At 40.4% G+C, this 20,331-nt stretch overlaps 1 protein-coding gene across 1 annotated transcript in view; it reads left to right on the plus strand.

The window, feature by feature from the left end:
* Positions 1–16,927, plus strand: part of LOC106653789 (chorion peroxidase-like) — a 47,082-nt gene extending 30,155 nt beyond the window's left edge. Inside the window, exons 3-4 of the mRNA XM_023460111.1 lie at positions 11,209–11,673; positions 15,519–16,927. Coding sequence (XP_023315879.1) covers positions 11,209–11,673; positions 15,519–16,909 — 1,856 coding nt within the window. The 3' untranslated portion in view covers positions 16,910–16,927. The remainder of the gene's footprint in view (positions 1–11,208; positions 11,674–15,518) is intronic.
* The last annotated feature ends 3,404 nt before the right edge of the window (positions 16,928–20,331 follow it).

The following is a 20,331-nucleotide window of genomic DNA, read 5'->3' on the forward strand; positions in this document are numbered from 1 at the left end:
AACTTATCTGCTGCCACACAGCTTATTAACGACCCACTCAACCACTGCCACACAGCTTATCACTCCTCGACACGTCCGTTCTACCTCGCGGTCTAATTGCGAATCCCCTGCGCACTGTCGCGCAGATCGACGACGCATCGAACGCGAGCGCTCGATTCGCACCGATCGATCTGCTCTTCAGTGCACGTGGTCCGAGAGACGCGTCCGAGGTTAACTTGGCTCTTCCTTTGCCCTGAACCTCGAACGCGCGCTGTAGTGATACTTCGATTTTCCTACTTTATCATCCTCTCGGTCGCGCATCTCACTCGCACATTCACACATTACAGCTTGCGTCATTTTCGCGATTTACCGCTCAGTGACATCGTCACAACGTATTTAGATTAAGTAATTTTGCGTAAAAAAATTAAGACGAGCTCTTGCGTAGTAGTAACTTCTTTCCTCCGTGACCCTGCGTTCTTCCGAGATTTTCCGAGTGTTAATTGCTCAGAGACAAACCAAGACGTATGAAAGAATAGTTTAAAACAGAGGAATTTGTATTTACTAGTAAAATCTTTGTAATTATTATTCTTATTTATTAACTACTTAATATTTGTTTCACAATTTGGATTGTATCATTTTGCTCTCTCAATTTCCACCTTGGCATTTATTAAGTGGAATAGAGCGAGAAACGCATCTTCCCATTCTCATGTTTTTTCGGCGGTGTGGTAGAATTGTATGTTTTACCTTACCTGCCGGCGACGTCACGCCGCCAAAAATCTGCGTGCGGGGATCTTCTGCGGTTCTCTTATTCCTTCATGTGTAAGGTGGGAGAGACTTGAGCGTGATGCGTGCACACATAAATTAAGGGCTGAAAGGGGGCATCAAGGAGCGCGTGTCGCGCTCCACTTGTCAAGTATAACAGGAACTAAGTGACGACACGCCGCTACTCATATACAGCCCATAACTTCCCGCAGACTTCCTTTTGCTCTCATTTGAATTTGATAAGAGTTATCGAAAATCTGATAAGCCCATCAGATTCCTTGGAAAAAATCCTATCAATATGAGCTATTTAGATTTTCCAACGGTCCACTATTTCCTACAGAAACGAAAGTGAATATATGAGTCGCATGAAGAGTGTCCTCACGCTAAAAATGTTATCACGCTAGTGCATACAAGTGTTGTCACGCAGAGTATAGTATACGTGTTCTCGCGCAACATACATATTGAGGTGTTTCTTATGCGAGCGACGCAGGTTTCTAAGCTGCGTTACAAGTACGCGTGCGTAAGAAGCTGAAATTACAAGTACTCGTCCGAGAGTGTTCTCTACACGTGCCTCAATAACGAACGCGAGAAAGGGAGAGAGAATATGCTATGCGCGGAGCGCGGTGGGTAAGATGCTCGGGGATTTTGTGTTGGTGACTCGCACTAAATAATTACATGAAAAATAAATATGTATGAATTAAATAGGTCAGAAGGACCGTGAAATAACTATGAATATCAGAGTATTATGTGAACGAATAATTATGTTTTATTGGATGCATAAATTATAGAAATTACTATCGTCGGAAAAGAAATACAAATGAATTTAATTAACATTCTTGAGTGAAGCTGCAACTCTTCGGTTACTCGCTGATTACTCTTAGAAAGAGGCTTGATCAGGCGTCGTAACCTGTGACGGGTGAATGTGATGAATGTGACTTAATGTAATTTGTTTTACCTTGTGCGGCGCCGACGTACTCGGGTCTGCGGACGTACTGGGCTGCGCCTGATTCTCGTTCGTGTCCCTACGTTAAATTACGAGAGGATGTCACACACGGTACGATAGGATAAGGTAAAAGAAATATAGAATCGTCTATCTAGTCTCAGCATCTAGCACGATTGAAGTAGAACTTAGATTTTGATTGACTTATTCTATACGAGAAGGAGCTAACGGTATTCAACTGATAAATGAAACCTGGTCCAGCTCTCTTGTACTGAGTTATCTCTGCAATTTGCTAACGGTATTCAGCAAATAAGTGAAACCTGGTTCGGCATGTATTGCAGTGATAGGATGGTAAGGAAAACTCCCAAAGGATAACTTACATCGAGACGGAGATTCGAGTTGTAATAACACAAATTTATCCCCCTGGATGGTACCTCACGGTTGGATGCACCTGCACTCCGCGAAACACTAAAGCACCCAACGGCAGTGCAATTACTGCACTTGCGACAATTGCTTACACTGATTATCACTTCGCGTTGAACCGATAATCAGTTCAGTCAGCTATCACGATAGTCGTACAGCACCAAGTGAGTGTTGGACGTGATGTCGTTATAGCTGGACTTAAAAATTCACGGCACTAGTAACGAACTTGACTAAGTGTCGTGAAGTTAATTTAAGTAGACTGGTATAATAGTGAGAATACAATAATGATGATGAGGATATAATAATAAGAATATAATAATGATCCTGTTGCGCCCTTGACCTGGCTTTTATAGGCGTGACCGCGGGTCACATTCGGGGGTCGCTCTCGTGCGCTCGCCTTCTTCTCTCGCGTATTTCGTGGAGTGGGAGGCGATGCGTGGGTTTCTCGCTGCGCGCGCGAGCGAGTTGGTGCGTGAGTAGGGGAAGCTCGCATATCGCTGCTCTCTCTCTCGCCTCTCTCTCGGCTCGAGCGCGTCGCGAGCGCGCAATTTGGCAATTTTTCATTTTAGCTCCGTTGCAATATACGTATAGTTTATGTATTTGAATGTATACGTAGACGCTACTCGCTGTACATGTATCGGATTGAACGAGTGAAGACCCGCTCGTCCAACTAGATCGAAGTCTAGGTTCAACGATGACTTTACTTCCAGAAGTCGCGATGTCCCCGCACAGGAATACATCCGTACTAACCTGCTCGTTACATACACATAGAATCGAGGATTCTCTTCTTGTCGAAAATTTTACAATACTCCGGTAGCCCACTCGATGCTCTATGTGTGATGTTTTCGCTATACTTTGTTCACCCGGGTGGCCTAGTCGGTGCACTAGGTACAAATACAGCCCTGACGACGACTTTCCCCGAGGAAGTCGAGATGTTTTCGCTACTTTGTACACCCGGGTGGCTTATTCAGTGCACTAGGTATAAATACAATCTCGGCGACGACTTTCCCCGAGGAAGTCAAGATGTTTTCGTTACTTTGTGCACCAGAGTGGTTTATTCGGTGCACTAACTTTTCAGAAAATTTTTGTAAAATATAAATTGTTTGCTTTCAGTACGTGAAATTGTAATGCTCACATCGAATTTGATCGAGACGGCCGGGCAAGTAGAGTCATAAGTAAAGTTTTTTTACATATCACTATTACCTTTGCATGGTCGAGAGTATCATTTCACTTATCACTGTATATAATTGAATAAAAACTACTGTCAATTCTAACAATTATACTTGGCATTGTGGTTATCCTTTGAGAAATAAAAATGTTACTTTGATTTCAATAATATAATAGCTACATGATTGATTATTGAATTAATGTTAACAATCATATAATTAATTATTAAATTATTGTATCACAAACTTTATATTTATCTTTTGAGGGAAAAAAATGTTAGTTTGCTTGAATACTTGTCGGAATGTATTTGATTTCATTACTATCATAGCTAAGTAATAAGCTCTCTCTCTCTCTCTCTCTCTGTAGCGAGACGGTTGTGTTTCGGGTCGCTCCGCGTGTTTTGTGCTGTGGCGGTGGTTTTTTGTGCTCGTTTTTTTTCTCGGACTTGACTTGGATGATGCGTCTGGAGACGCCCGTTCTTTTGTGATTTGGTGCTTTTCGCTGCAGTGACTGCAGCGGCGAGAATCCCCCAATTACTCATTCGACAGTAACCTATAGGTTAATATTATACAAATTTTGGCGGTTAAAGTACAAAAGGCCCACCGCGGTACAGTAACAACAAGTATTGTGCCCGTGTGTTTACACACGGAAACTGTCAACATGAGCCGTACGAGTCGTAATAAGCGACAGAAGACGGACTCGAGCATGGAAACTGATGATGTTGCCGACGACAATGCTATCGACCCTGTCTCAGCCGCAAGCACGGCCAGTGCTGCTGGGGGCTCGATGCTGCATCTCACACCCGACGATTTGAAGAAGATTAACAAAACCGTCAACACACACCGCGCAACGCTTCTCGCTATGTTGTCGTCCGATCCAGAGTCTGAGCGAAAAATTAAGCTTCGCAAGGCAATCAACGAGATGAGCGACTGCTTCACGAAGATCATGTGTGCATACTCCGCCAAATGCGCTTACGTGGAGGCCGCCCGTGACCTTGGATCTGTGTTGACAGTTGCCTGTAAGAATATTGACGACGCTGCCGTGGCTCTCCGTGATCGCACTAACGCCCTGGCCGCGCCCGTCGCCCCGAGTACTTACGCGAGTGTCGCTTCCGCGGCCGCTCGCTCCAGCGCCAGTGCTGCCAGGGTTACGGTCTCACGTGGGAGAGCTTTCAAGATCCAGACGCGCAGCAGAATAACCATTGGACCAAAGGAGGAGGCCGCTGCTCTCCTGCCTGACGCGGCAGCCACTAAAGCTGCCCTTGTTAAATCAGTGAACCCCGCGGAGCTGAAGATGCGGGTGGATCGCGTGCGCTACGGCCTTGGTGCCACTGTCGTGGTCGAGGGTGATGGCCTTGATGCCGAGGCTCTTAGTGCCTGCCCAAAGCTCGCTGCGGCTGGCCTCGAGGTCAAGCCCAACTCGCTGCTCAATCCTCGCTTGATTGTCCATGGCGTTCCGGTCGAGCTGGGGTGCGAAGAGATTGTGCGGTGCATAGTTGACCAGAACCTTCCTGACGCAGCGCCTGGTGACCTGAAGATGGTGTATCTCTACCCCGGTGGCGACAAGAAGCACCGTTCGTGTGTGATCGAGACAGAGCCTACGCTGCGACGACAGCTTTTGTCGCGCCAAAGAATAAACATCCAGTGGCTTGTTTGTAGCGTCGAGGATCACGTGAGCGTAACGCAGTGCTTCAAATGCTCTGGCTTTGGACACATAGCTGCTAAGTGTCCGAAATCTGCCTGCTGCTCGTACTGTGCTGGCGAACATCTCACTGAGGAGTGTGAGTCCAGGGAGAACCTAAAGTGCATAAATTGCACAGAGGCTGGGCATGCAAGCCACACGCACTCTGCCAGGGATAAGGCCAAGTGTGTCATCTTGCGTAGGAGGATCGAGCACAAAATTTCCACCATCAATTATGGACAATAGACCATATACGCAGCTAAGGGTCGGACATCTCAACGTGCACTCGCTCGACGCACATTTCGAGGACGTAAGGGCCATTATGACGCGGCGTGACCTGCATTTGTTTGCGATCGGCGAGTCCTGGCTCAAGCCCCACATGCACTCTGGACCCTTCGAGGTGGCTGGTTACACCCTCTTTCGTCACGACCGTGTTGGTGCTGGCGCCGGTGGAGTCGCGCTCTATGTCCGCAATGGCTTGCGCTGTCGCTGCGTTGCGTTCTCCGAGCGCCCGCCGATTTATCGCAACAGGCCGGAGTTTATGTTCGTGCAGGTCTGGGTCGAGTCGTCGAGTATTCTCGTTTGCGCCGTCTACAACCCCCCAAAGGCTGGTTATTGGAGTGACGTCGAGGAGGCACTGCTCAACTGCAGCGTAACCTATGACTATGCCATCTTGTGTGGCGATTTGAACATCAATTGGCCTGTACTCTCCAATCCACGTGCTACTCTGCGTGACTTTTTTGTGTCATACGACTTCACGCCATTGCCGTTCGGGACCACGCATCATCCGGGAGACACGCACACGACGATCGACTACATATGCTTGCAAGGGCTGCAGGCCCTGGACACGGACAAGGAACATCACCCGTATATATCGAAGCACGATGCGCTCTTCGCTACTCTCCCGATCGACGTGCCGCCTCCTGTGGACGCCAACATCAGATGCCGAGACTTCAAGCGACTTGACCAGCGTCGTTTTGACGCTGAGCTTTTTTCCATCGACTGGGCCCACATCATCGGCTTGGAGAACGTCGACGCTAAGGTCGAGGCCTTCACATCGGCGGTGAACCGGTGCTTCGATGCTCACGCCCCTTACCGGACTATCGTCCCGAGGAAAAACTGGCAACCATGGTTCAATGACGAGCTCAGGGTGTTGATATCTCAGCGTAATCGGACGTGGCGACGGTACCGACGCCTTGGTCGGCAGGACGACCTCGAGGCTTTCAGGCGCTTGAAAGGGCGCCTGCGCACCGCAACTCGTCGGGCGCGTGCCACCTTTTATCGGAGCAGGATTGCGTCGTGCAGCGACTCGTCTACTGCGTGGAGGATAGTGGGAGAGCTTGGTGTTGGCTCTCGTGCTCGTGACTCGTTTGCGTTGCCGATTGACGTCGACACTCTGAACGAGCATTTCGTTGGGGTCGCAGGTGACTTGGGCCTGCGCGACTCCCGCCAGACAGCCAGGATTGCACCTGAGGATCGATTTTACTTTTCCTACGTCACGGAGCTGGATGTTTTGGAGGCCGTCAGGCGTGGCCGCTCCAACGCCAGGGGTGTTGACGACATCTCGCTGCGACAGCTTGCTGCGTGCCTGCACAGGACTCTGCCTGTGCTCTGCGACATTTTCAACGCCTCTCTCCAGTCCGGTGTGTTCCCGAGCCTCTGGAAGTCGGCCTTGGTGCGCCCCCTGGCTAAGCGTAAGCCTCCACTCAATGTTGATCACCTGAGGCTGATAAGCCTGCTCTGCGCAGCCTCCAAGCTTCTTGAGTATGTCGCTCTCAAGCAGATGAAGGCATTCATAGGTGAGCGCGGTATTCTTGATGATCACCAGTCTGGATTCAGGGAACACCATAGTACACACACAGCGCTCATCGACCTGGTGGACGGCGTGCGCGCGGCCGTGGAGGACAAGGACGTCGTCTTAATGGTGGCTATAGATTTTTCACGCGCTTTTGACCTTGTCGACATCGGTCTGCTGATCGATAAGCTGAGGTCTTACGGCTTCTCGGACCAGGCCTGCTCCTGGATTCAGTCTTTCTTGTCACGCCGACCTCAGATCGTGCTTGGGCCCCAGGGCGAGAGGTCGTCGCAGCTCCATCGCGTGAGGGGTGTCCCTCAGGGAAGCTTGAGGGGTCCTTTTCTATTCTCCATGTTTATCAACGATCTACCTTCGGTCTGTCTTCACAGCAAACACCACCTATACGCTGACGATTTCACGATCGTCTGTCTAGGACCTGCCAGCCAATCTGAGGTGATCATCAGTAAGATAAATGACGACCTCGCCAGGGTGTCCAGGTGGGCCGAGGAAAACGGCCTTACCATCAACGCCAGGAAGACACAGACCATCTGGTTTGGGAGCCGGCCTTACGTCCGGAGGATTCGTGCTGCTGCCTTGCCGCCGATCCGGCTCTGTGGAGAGAGCCTGGCACCCCGCGACGACGTGAAGGTTCAGGGCTGTGTTCTCGACGAGACTCTTACTTGGCGAGAGCACACTAATTTCACGGCCACGAAATGCTTTGCCGCCCGGGCGCGCATGCGGAGGGTGGGCGACTTCCTGCCACGCCGCACCAGGCTGATGCTCGTCAAGTCCCTCGTCTTCCCGCACCTGGATTACGGGGCGGGACTGATGGCTGACCTGTCCGACGAGCTCTCGACCAGGCTCCAGCGATGCCAGAATGCTGCTGTGCGCTTCGTCACAGCTGTCAGCAGGTTTGAGCACATCACGCCGTCATATGTCGAGCTCCGGATCCTCAAGCTCGGGAAGCGCCGGGTCCTCCTGTCTCTGGGCCTGCTGGCTTCCGTGTTGCGGCACGGCGCGCCGGCCTACCTGGCGGTCAAGTTCACCTTCCGGTCGGACAATGCCGCGCGGAGCAGCCGAAGATCTGATCTAGACCTCTCGCTTCCCGACGTGATACGGACCTGCTGCTTTGAGCACTCGTTTCACATTCACGCCGCTCAATTGTGGAATTCACTGCCACAGGGCCTGCGACTATTGTATCGCGGTTCTTGTTTCGGGAGGGCTTTGCGCGAGCATTTTTATTTGCATAACCTGTAAATAGTTTGTTGACCTTATCTTTTGCTGTCTTTTATGTGATATTTTTATTTTGTTTGTTATTCTTTATTTTATATTGTAATGTGATGTTTCCTCGTACGAGAGCTTTCTCTCTGCGAGTCTTGACGATCGGTGTATGTAAATCTGTAATTGTGCTGTGGCTATATAGGGCTCTATGTCTTTAGCCAAAATAAATGATTTCTCTCTCTCTCTAAGTAATTGATCATTGACGATTTGACATTAGAAATATCATAAATGAGAGAGAGAGAGAGAGAGAGAGAAATCTAAAGGTAGATTATAATTATAAGGATCCGACTGTCATACTTGCCCCTATTTAATCTTTTGAAAAAAATATTACCACAGTTTAGAATTATTTTATTTTCAATATTATAGTGAGCTAACAGTTTTAATTATATACTTCTATTTAGAGTATTAAGCTAAAAAAGTAAAAAAAATTTTTTTCATAAAACAGGCATAAGAGCCTTGTTGATCTTATGCTTAGCTTGAGGTCGCGTTGATGGAGAATGATCCATCAAAGTAAATAAAATGACCTCCAACTTAGTCGTGTCATGCAAACACTTGGGATCTTTCGGCAAACAGCTTAGATATCCCAAATTCGTGTCACTGTAGGTTCACAGACTTATATTAGTTAATTTAATTGTTTGTAACTATTTTACTGGACAAAGTAATTTCAAATAGGGTATTAAAAAAGGCTCTTATGCCTGTTTTATGAAAAAAATTTGTTTTACTTTTTTAGCTTAATACTATAAATAGAAATATATAATTATTTAAGCCCCCTTTGAGCCCTTGTTCTATTGTTCGATTAGCTACAAGTGCATTTGTGTAAATTTTAGTACAATAAATAAAGGCTTTTGTGAACCAAATTTCATGTTCGTGTGTCATTCATTTCTTCTCTTTCACACTCCACTCTTTGAGATAACAGTTCAAGTAGAATCATTGTAAAGCAAAAGTACACTCGCAAAATCAATCTGCAAGTGTCAGTGTAGTTAAAATAAATTCATTATGCAAATAGATGGTCAAACCAACCATCAAAAAACTGTAAGAGTGACACATGAAATTTGAACAATCATTTCAACAAATTATTTTAAACGTATCCTTTAAGTTACTGACCTTTACATTATGAAGTTTCATGTAATCAATATTAGTAAAATTTATATTTTCACAGCAATTTTTGAAATTTTATTGGTTAATTTCAATACTTTAAGACGTACGAGTATAAAATCTAAAAATTTATTGCCATTAGTAATTTTTTTCTTACCTACAAAATTTCAATCCTCTGGTTCAATATAATTTCATAAAATACCGATTTACTTCAATTGATGAACATGAAATGAAAAAAAGGCGTTTTTCTTGAATTTTTGAAGGTATTATAATACAATGTTAGGGCTACTTATTTTTTATGCCACATATCATCATCCTTAGATCATATTTTTACCCAAAACACTTTACATAATGTTTTTGCGAAAGGCTTTTAACGTACACTGAAAAAATTTTGCACTGAATTCGTGTTCACCTGTGGTCTTTTATTGATATCACACTATAGTGTCTTAACTTTATATTCAACAGTTAACTTGAAGAAAGTTCACGGCTACGGTGACAGGAATTTAGGTTCACGGTGAACGCGATTATCAAGCACTTCATGTTGTCGGGGCGATTGGACTATATTGGACTATAACTTGTAAAAAGTTCACGACGATGGTGACAGGGATTTTAGTTCACGGTGAACGCGATTATCAAGCACTTTTGGTTGTCGATTCGACGATTGGACTATATTTAAGTAAAATCTTACATAAACGAGCCTATTTTCTTTATACGTTCGAAAATATTGTAAAAACTTTGTTATTTAAAAAAAAAAGATTTATAAAATATTACAGTAAAATAATCGTGATTTATTGTACTTATCGATATTATTTACAAAGGTAACAAAAATATCGCTTATCAGTTATGCCTAGTAACGACATAATTCTTATTAACTAGTTGAACAAATAACAATGGTGATGTTTTGGGTAGTGGGTACCTCTACATAAGTGTGGCGATTTGTTTCAATGACTTCATAAGCATGAATATGTGTATCAAATGATACAGTTTCTAATAAGTTTACACGGAAAAAAATTAATTTATCCGTTTTCTATATGTTATAGCCAGCCAGCTAATAAATAGTGCCATGCGTAGCGGTAATTGCTTTCGAGCGTTGGCTTTACGGTGGTTCTGATATGTGCATTGTCGATATCGCAATATACCGTCACGCGTGAAGCCAAATTCTTGTCACAGTGACAAATGATTCCCTTCAAAATATTAGTATACTGTTTTGTGTTCACTGTGTCATAAATAGTTGTTCATTTGATGAATATAAGATGTATTCACGCTGTAGAGATCTATTATTCAGTGCAAAATTTTTTCAGTATAGTAGGGGCTTAATTTAATGATAGTTTTTTCGATCCAATAGGTTACGACTGATTCTTTCGTTCGATTCAGAAGCTGAAAATACATCTAAATATTTTCAGAAAAAATTGTCATGTCTCTGACAGTTTTCATGGGGTATCAAATGTTAATAAACTGCTCTTTTCGCAGTTGTTGTCAGAATAGAGACTTAATTTACTCATAATTTTTTTCTCGACTGTCAAAACTGATGCTTTCGTCGATTCAGTGGCTCCTGATACATTGAAATATGTATTTTTATAAAAAAAATATCATATTTTTGACATATTTAATGAGTTGATAACGTTTACACACGATTTTTGCGTGTTAATCTTATTAAAATGTTCAAGTTCGTTAGTGCACGTGAAAATCCAATTGAAGGATTCCATAGCTGTTCAAGATACGTTTTTGAGGTGTTAACTATGATATCCATGTGTCACTTTTTAGAAGGAGAAAAAAACTTTAAGTCACAGCTTATTTTTAGGTTTCCTTTTTTTGTGATGAGTCAAACATTTAAAACAATTATCAAACACATATTATACAATAATGTATGATAACAGCACCTAATTTTGTGAGAATTGTTTCGGGCCACTATTTTTTTTTTCATACGAGTCTTCATCTTGGCCGTGCTGAAAATCAGAAAAAAATCATAATCAAATCTTTCTAGAATTGGTATTTTAGTTTTAACATTGGTTTTTAGATTAAATAATTTTTATTAAAGGACGATTTTACATTTTTTCACACTTATGTAAATTTTTTACATTTTCAGCTGGTCTCAAATCATCAATCAAATCTGCTATTTCAAATTTCATTCAAAAAACGTCTACTCATGTTACCTCACAACTAACCACTCATTTATTTGAAGATCAATCAACAAATACAACTAAACCTTCTTCTTGTGGATTGGATCTTGTATCATTGAATATTCAAAGAGGCAGAGATCACGGTTTACCTAGTTACACAAAATGGAGGGAATATTGCAACCTAAGCGTTCCTGCGAGTTTTAACGATTTGAAGTCAATATTAGATTTGGAGTCTTCAAATGCGATATCTAGTTTATACGAAAGCGTAGAAGATATAGATCTTTATACTGGTGCATTAGCAGAAATTCCTTCTGGAGGTAGCCTACTTGGGCCAACTTTCACATGCTTGATTTCAGATCAATTTAAAAAGTTATTGTTTGGTGACAGATTTTGGTATGAGTTCCAAAACCAATCTGGTTCTTTCACAGAAGGTAAATATTTCAAATTTTCTTATATCTCAATTTTTTTGTAATTTAGCCATACAATTATATTATCTATTAATACAATATCGACATTTTTTACGAAGAGTAATACTATTCAAAGTTGTAACGAAGACTAGCTCACGATAATAGTTTTATGATAAAAACTAGCACGATTCGAAATTCTATTTTTCAAACATACTAATAAATACGTTATAGTAGTGATACGTCATACTTTTCAGTAGTGATGTAGGCACAATAAATAAACATAAACTATGTTCACTAATTGGAGAAAATTTGTGTGTCGGGAAAAATATATTCGGGAAAATGCATAATCGAGAAAAAGGTTTTTGGTAAAACTGATTCGGGAAAATGACCGGCAACGCGTTTCAGCAGCGTATTTTTTCATATAAATGAATTATATTTTTAACTGTTCGAGACAAAATTTTTCAATATCAAATAGATACTAAATTCAAAGACTCATACTCTACTAAGCTTGCTCCTACTCATACCTCCTATTAGCTCCCGTTTACTCTTCTATATTTTTTGATATCTTATATTATATATTTATTTAATATCTTTATATTATATATTGCAACGTATGTGGCTCTTTTAAGCGCGTGCAAGTGCTTAGAAGATGAGTGGTAGCGAGTGCAAAGCGGACTCGTTGACGATTCGTATCGCTTGCCGCGCGACTACAAAAGGGGGCCGTTTGTTATCAGGTAGTTTTCCCGGAAAACAGGATCAAAATTTTTTATCCTGCAAACAGTAGTCAAAAATTTCGATCTTGTTTTCCGGAAAAACCACCCGATGAAATCGGCGGAAATTTGGTGCAATTGTTCACAGCAACACTACGGAGGGCTCCACAGAGCCGTTTTTCGAAAATCAGTCTGAAAAAAAAGTTACGAAAATATACATTTTCTGTGCTCGGTCGGTAAAAATTGTGGCCAAGACATCACCTTAAGCATCAGTGCATGTGCGTAGTTGAGACTTGTGAATTTAAATTTGATACGTACATGTGACTTATAAGTCAATCAAAGTAAGGAAGGGGGGCGGGGGAGTTACTTACTTTTTAATTATTTTAGCTCATTTTATCGAAATTTTTAAAACTGAAAACCTAAATCAAAAATTTCGATCCCGTTTTCTGGAAAAACTGTTGAATGAAATTGTATGAAATTTGGTACAGTTGCTCACATCATCAATACAGAGGGCTCCACAGAGCCGTTTTTCGAAAATTAGTCTAGTAAAAAAGTTATTTAAATTTACACTTTTAATGCTCGGTCGGTCAAAATCGTGGCTTCGGCATCACCTTAAGGTGATGCTCTCAGAACCTGACTTACAAATTCGGACATATGTCAAGAAAAAATCTTAAAAAAATTCATATGCTTTCCTTGACAAATTCTAAGACTTTTTTGTTTTTTTTTAAATTTTTCATAGAGTTCATACATATTGGGATAAAAAATTGCGAGGATTCATTGCTTAAAATTGTTTAAATTTGAATCGTTTATAGCTCGTGAAAAATAGATTTTAGAGAAAATTTGCATGAGCACTTTTTTGTTTAAATTGACCCTCAAAAACTTAGAGAGCGGGTTTCAGATCAAAATGTTAAAATTTTTATTTTTGCAATGTATTTACATTAAATTTTCTCAAAAACTGTGTGGTCAAGTTTTTTCAGTTTTGTGCTATGTTTCAGTACATATTAAACAATCATCTCCTAATTTTTGAAAAGATTTTATCGATGCGTTTTTTTATAATCACACAAAATAGCGTCTTTTCAACACGCTAGCATAGGGATCCCATGTTAAAGTATCGAACTGTGATTGATTATACTTGGGAAATGGTTTTTTTAAAGTTCTTGGAATTTCCCACACATATAAAAAGCACTGTCAATAAGATGTGGTTAAAATTTCAATAATCTTTATCGATAGTCATTTTTTGAGGGAACTACCTTAAGGGGACAAGACAGTGTTTCGAGCTGATATTTTAAAATGTCCTTATAAATCGAAATAGTTGAAATTTTTTTTCTTAGTAGTAAAATATTTTCATATTACCCCAGATTAACCGAAATGAAACTTCTACCCAAGCTCTGAAATCCTAATTACATTACTTTTTCCATAATACTAATTATTGTGATTGGATTTACTGACCACGCGATTCTGACTTGATTTCTTCATCAATATTGATCGATGGGGCTTAGAAATCTTCAGAAAAGTACTTTCATCCACCTAAACAGAGCAGAATTTATAAATGAGGCCTCCTTGGCTCAGTGAGTATAGTTCTTGCCTGCTGATACAAGGATGTGCCTAGGGGGTGGGTTCTGATCCCACTGGACGAGAATTCAAGGGCGTTTTTTTCCCTAGTGTGATCGAGCCCAGGCCCGACGTGGAGTGGGTACCACTCAAACAAAGAAGACCGGGATATGTTATCAGTCTTCGAAGCCGGTAAAAACCCCCCATCACTGTGCGAGCTGGAAGCAAAGAGAATAAGCATTAGTAGGAGCCCGAGGCGAAGACTCACAAAGCTGGCAATAGACGGGGAGTACAAAACTCCCATAATGAAGTCAGAAGCGAGAACCAAACTCACAAAATAACAACAGAAAAGAGTATCGGTGACAGAAGAAAGAACCATACTCACAAGATGGCCCTAGACAGCGATTTCTGAATACTTAACTCAGGTGGAGATGCCAGCAATATGTAAACACGCAGTAGACGGCTCCTGAAGTGGGATACCACAATCGACAGATAGCACCTTGTAGGATACGGAGGTTCACCAAGTAGAAAAAGATGAGTCCTTGAACCCCTAATCACCGCATATCACTATGTGCGACGGATGGGGGATGTATGGAAACGACTAATATCGAAGTAGCAGAAATCTCACCAAACCCCGGCCACACCGAAGCAATGCCTAAGGACGGTTACCGATGCGTGCCCGAAAGGGGTGGAGTAAGGAGAAAAAGCTTTTTCTAGAAAACACACACGTAGTCAGTAAAAATAATTAAATTTTTTGGAACTTGAACAAAAATCATCATTTTACAATCATTATTTCTATTGTTACAACATTTTTTAGAAACAAAACAATTTAAAATTTAATTCCACCATTTTGTTTATTTTTTACTTTTTTTATTGATAATTCAGGATTTAGTATAGGCGAGAGCGGTGTGTGTTAGCATGTGAGGTAAGCTGGCAAAATGGCATATTTATCTGTATTAATGACTTTTATAGAGATGATACTTTCAGTTCTAACACTATAATATATGGTGTTTGTTTGATATATAGTGATATAATATGGTGATTGGTACGTGGGATGGTGGAGGAGGAGGGGGTAAAAAAAACTACAAGACATGGAATGAGAGCGCACAGGTAGAGTAAGCGAAGCGGCTTTTGCTCTGCTAGATAAGAACTGAACTACTACAATTAGAAAAACGCGCAAGAGGTAACTAATGAGCTATGGTCATTACCTTCTTGCGCGCCGCATGAGATTGCCGAATCAAAGTTGGCCCCGGTGCGCCCACGTGACAGTATGTAATGGCACTATCTTGGTTCAAGACATTGATAAGGATCAGAGATAAGCTATTTTGCCAACTCACTTGACATGCCAATACACCCCGCTCTCCCCTGTGTATTCTACTTTATAAAAAAACTTAGATTTGCAGAAGTTATCTTGTCCCCTGTGAAACGGTCTTTTTGTCGATAACCTTCTTTGAGTGTATACAACTAATAAACTAATCGGTATTTTTGTTCAAAAAATATGAAAAAGTAATGAAAAATCAACTTAAAAAGTACCAAAAAAACATGACTACTTATTATGATAAAAATGTAATGTTACATTTTAATAACTATTTTGCTTTATTATTTCAGAACAACTCGAGCAGATAAGAAAAACAAGTCTTGCTGGTGTAATTTGTGATAATGCTGATACAATAACAGAAGTACAAAAAGATGTTATGCGTTCAGTATCGGTTACAAATCCAATAATTTCTTGTCAGAATTTGTCACAACCTTCATATTTGGCTTGGAAGATGCCACCTCTTCGGTTGAAATCTTTGTACAATGATGTTATAATAGGTGACTGGCTGAATTTTAAGAATGATATAAATTCAACTTTAAATAATATTGTCACTAACATAGCTTCGAAAAAACCACCCCCAGGTAGTTTTATAAGCGATTGGATAGTTTTTAAACAAAATGTGAACAAATCTTTTACCGATTTCAAAAACCAATTTTCTGATTTACACAAAAGTATACTGAATTTAACATTTACTCCAAACTTAGAAATGAAATCTCAACCATTAAAATTGATTAAAACAAATGATAGTCTAGATGAAATTTTTTCCAAAATCGATCAAATTATAAATATTAAGAAAATAGATTTGAGTAATTTGCCCAGTAATTGGACTTTATATCATGAAAAAATAAATGATTCTATTGCAAATATAAAAACTTTTTTTGAAAAGATTCATACTGTGGTTCCGCCTGCTCAATTAAAGACTTTAACTTCAATAGAAAACGTATATGGTGGAAAAATTAATAATAAATCTAGTAATTTTTTGAAAAAGTTTATTGTATCAAAAGATAATAATATAAGCTCCATAGTAGACGAATGGTTCACAATGAAGTCAGAAATTAAGAAAAATGTTGATGAAATAAAAAAAAGCATATTTAAAATGAAAATGTTGGAATTAACTCTATGCCAATTCTTTAACGAAGGTGTCTTTGAAGGACCAGAAACTTTTGAATGTAATGCATTCATGGATAATATTTTCAAACGCATATTTAATGAAATAAACACCATATCTCCGATTGACGAAAATTCGGAATCTAATTTAAATTTTGTAAAAGAGTCTCTTTCGAATCTAAAAGATACATTACTTCATTTCAATTCTGAAAAGTATCAATCAAAATTATTTTTACAACTTGGATTTGACTGGATGGAAGTTGGAGATAAAATTAATAGTACGATTGAAAATAGTTTGAATAGTATTCCACTCTGCCAAGCTATGAAAGAAGTGAATTTTTTGTATTATAAAAAATGTATAAAAGACAATTTTTTGGGAATTCATGCCAGTGTAAAAAACGTAATAAGCGATTGGTTGATTGACTTCCAAAATTCTATCGAAGTTTCTAAAATTCCTACACTAGAAAAATTGTCAAGTAATAGTGCAAGCGCTTCTAGATCATTAGTTTTTAACGACTTATTATTTGTAACATTTTACATTATAACTTTTGTTTTAACATGTATGAATAAATGATGAAACTCTCAATACTCATCCGTACATTTCCATTTCATTTTGGACAAATTTTATTAAAAACTCATTCATAAACCACTTGATCAAAACTAAAATTTAGAGGCGTTCTATAGTTCTAGATTCCAACAGAGACAAAATATTTTCGCTTTCATCAAGAATAAAAAATAGCTCCATTCCCTCTTAATAAATTTATCTACGACGTAAAAACCCCTAGCTATAGCAGAATCGCGAAAATAGAGAATGTCATGCCCCATTTCGACGGAAAAAACATGCTGGTTATTCAATTTACTCACGATTGCAAGGTTATAGAATGTTTTCTCGGACTGGCTGACAACGATTTTTTCATTGTACTGTTAAAAGCTTATGTAAAGGACTGTGCCAGTAGCTACTCGTAGCACAAAATTTTGTAACCGATGAGGAAATTTACAACGAACTTAAGAGCGCCTCCCAAAAATAGTTATCTGATTTGTTCGGAAATCTATCTTGGGCCTTATTAGGAGCCGACAAACAGGTCGTAAATTACGGCCTCAGAATTTGACGACACAAACAAGCTGCATCTGATAACATACGAGATAATCTCGCGCTGAACCTCGTGCCAGGTGCCCTTGAAAGTGTTGCAATTTCTGCTCTGGAAAGCTTCACTCGGGGACTCAGTAAGAAAGTGGAGGAAAAAGTAAATCGATAGAGCCCTAAATCTCTCGAGATAGATATCGATCTCACGATTATAACTGAGGCCAAGATAGCCAAATGGGCAGCAAGCCAACCACCACGCCTATATTTTAAATGAATCGGAACATCTTAGGTGTGATTGTAAGGCACCGCGTCCAGAAATATTGCGGAAAAGAGAGGAACATCGCTCGTTATTGCCGTAATCACGAGCATCCCCTCCTCCGCCATTTGACTAACAATGTTAATACGACGAAGCAGGTGAGCAGCTCTTCTAAAAATCAATGAAAACCTCCAAGGTCCACGACCTCTACCCAGTCCTGTGTGTCCCCCGACGTCTCCATCGAAGCACCGAAAGGAATCAGGATGAGTTCACCCGAGACTACTACCACCTCCATTTCCTCCGGCTCGGGACGAAAGCGAGCGGGGATGCCGAGTTCCATTAGATGTACGCATCCAGCTCCACCACCGCCTGGTGACTGGCTTTTGCCTCCTCGCTGGCGTCTCTTACTGAGCTTAACGACATCGCTCACACGTCCCTTGATGGCTGGATTTACAGTACAGTACTCTTGTCACCTCCTCTTCTGACAGCTGCCACGAACGAACGCCTCTGCTGCTCATTGTTGTTACTGAACTGTATCTACAAGAGAGAAAAAATAAAAAAACACACAACAAAAAACAATTAATTTATGAAATTATCCACACGCTTGGCACACATATCGACGTCACTTGAACATCACGATATCATGCTGGTCGATCGCGAAGCGACCTCCGTGGAACCCAAAGGCGCAAATGCATACACGTACCTCCGGCTTCCTTCTCTTTTTTTATCGTTTAATAAAATACACATTTTTGCCCTTTTTACTGACAATTTTGAACGGCCCACCAACTTTCTCGTTTAATTTGACGTTAAAATTATCTGCTCCGCGTGACAAATGATGCGTTCGACGATAAACTTTATTTCTAATTTCAAACATCACATCTTTTCTATTCTTATTATAGTACTCCGATTGCTTTTCATACGCTGCTTTTACATACTGCAGCACTATCTCTCGCAACTCATTGAGTTCATTCTATTCTTTCCGCCCATGCACTCCGTTTTACCCGGGAAAATCGCTCGAAAAACTGTAAAGTCGATTATCTCGAAAACTTAATTTTTAAGATTTATTTTAAATAGTTTAGATCGAAAGATCAGGAAATTTTTTATCGTTATAAGCATTTTCTGGGTAGTTTTTTTTTATTTTAGCGAGATACAACGAGAGAAAGAAAAAAAGGGTGTTTTTTCGGGGTTTTTGTATGTCCGACTGGCGGGGCGCGCGCGCCAAAAGCACGCTTTTTCTTTTATCTCTCGCTATATCTTACAGAGATTGGGAAATTCGACCTTGCTATCAAAAAACTGAGGCAATTTATCATCAAAAGGATGGGCTGGTTTTTTTCCTAGGCGCATTTAGGTAAATTTACAGTGAGTTACAAATTTAGCGTTTCGACTAAATAATGCCGTGCGGTGCGGCACTTGAAAGGGTTTTGCCACATAGGTACGTGTAAAAACACCAATAATGCCCTAGCGTGGACAGCAAAAACGGCCCGATTGCTCAGTTTTCAACTCGCTCGCAAAGGATTGAATAAAATTTAGAAAAATAAATTAACATGGGTTTTCGATAGATTTTTACCTCTGCTTTCTACTGGTGCGGTTGAAAATTCAAAAATATGCCTCCATAACTTCAAAAAATGGACTTGAAGATAAAGCACGTTTTAACTTCTAGAGTTCAACTCTGATTGGTATTTTGAGTAATTAGATCGAACGATTTCGCGATTTTATCGATCGAAAGAGCGTGTGGTCGGCCGTTTTCGAGCGCCGCGGCCTATTTTTTTTGCTACACTTTACGTTTCTTTGTCTTTCACGGTTACTTTCGCCATAAAAATAAACAAATACATGATTTTTGTGTATTTTTTTTTCTCGTCTTTCCAATGGTGCAATCAATTTTTGAAAAAGTTGCTTTGTTTTGGAAATAAAACGAAAATAATGAAACCTATTAATTAAAAAAATTTATCTGTTCAAAAAAGCCAATTTTCCATTCGAATTCGTGCCAAATTATCAATTTTAATTTTTTTTACGTTTCTTTCGTTCAATCCAAAAGTATAAACTTTGAGAAATAAGTCAAATTTTCGGTTTCCGACGATCGTGTCAGGAAATATACTGCATACCGCAGGACAACAAGATGACCGAGAAAAATCGATTAAAAATCAACAATTTTCAATATTTTTATCTGAAAATTTTTTGCAGCTTCTCTAATGGATAAAATTTGTTGTGCCAAAATTTTTAATTGATTGAATGAACTTTTGGTTTTAAAAATGTAATTTTTCAAAAAAAAAAATCATTGTCATCACACAACCCTATGCAACTCCTTAAGTCACACGTATCATAATATACTATTTTCTTTTTTTTTTCAAGTACAACTGCAAATTGCGTTCCTTCTGAACGAGAAAGAGAACTTGAAAGTATGCTACAAGCTTTGAAAGATAAATTCAGCTCACTAGGGGTTAATGATCCTTTAAGGTTACGAATCTTCACAGTATGCTCCAGATAGTTGGAGCACTAATAAAATCGCCACAGAGTTTAATTGCAGTAGGAACTTTGCAAAAAAATCAAAAGATTTGAACACATCGGGTGGCATTTTAGCCGAAACTTGCCAGAAGAAAGGTCATGGCTTAGATCCAGCAATCACTCAAAAAATAATAGATGTTGTGACGGAGCACAA

Source organism: Trichogramma pretiosum, unplaced genomic scaffold (genome assembly GCF_000599845.2).
Source record: "Trichogramma pretiosum strain Unisexual culture from Peru unplaced genomic scaffold, Tpre_2.0 scaffold138, whole genome shotgun sequence".
NCBI classification, from domain to species: Eukaryota; Metazoa; Arthropoda; class Insecta; order Hymenoptera; family Trichogrammatidae; genus Trichogramma; species Trichogramma pretiosum.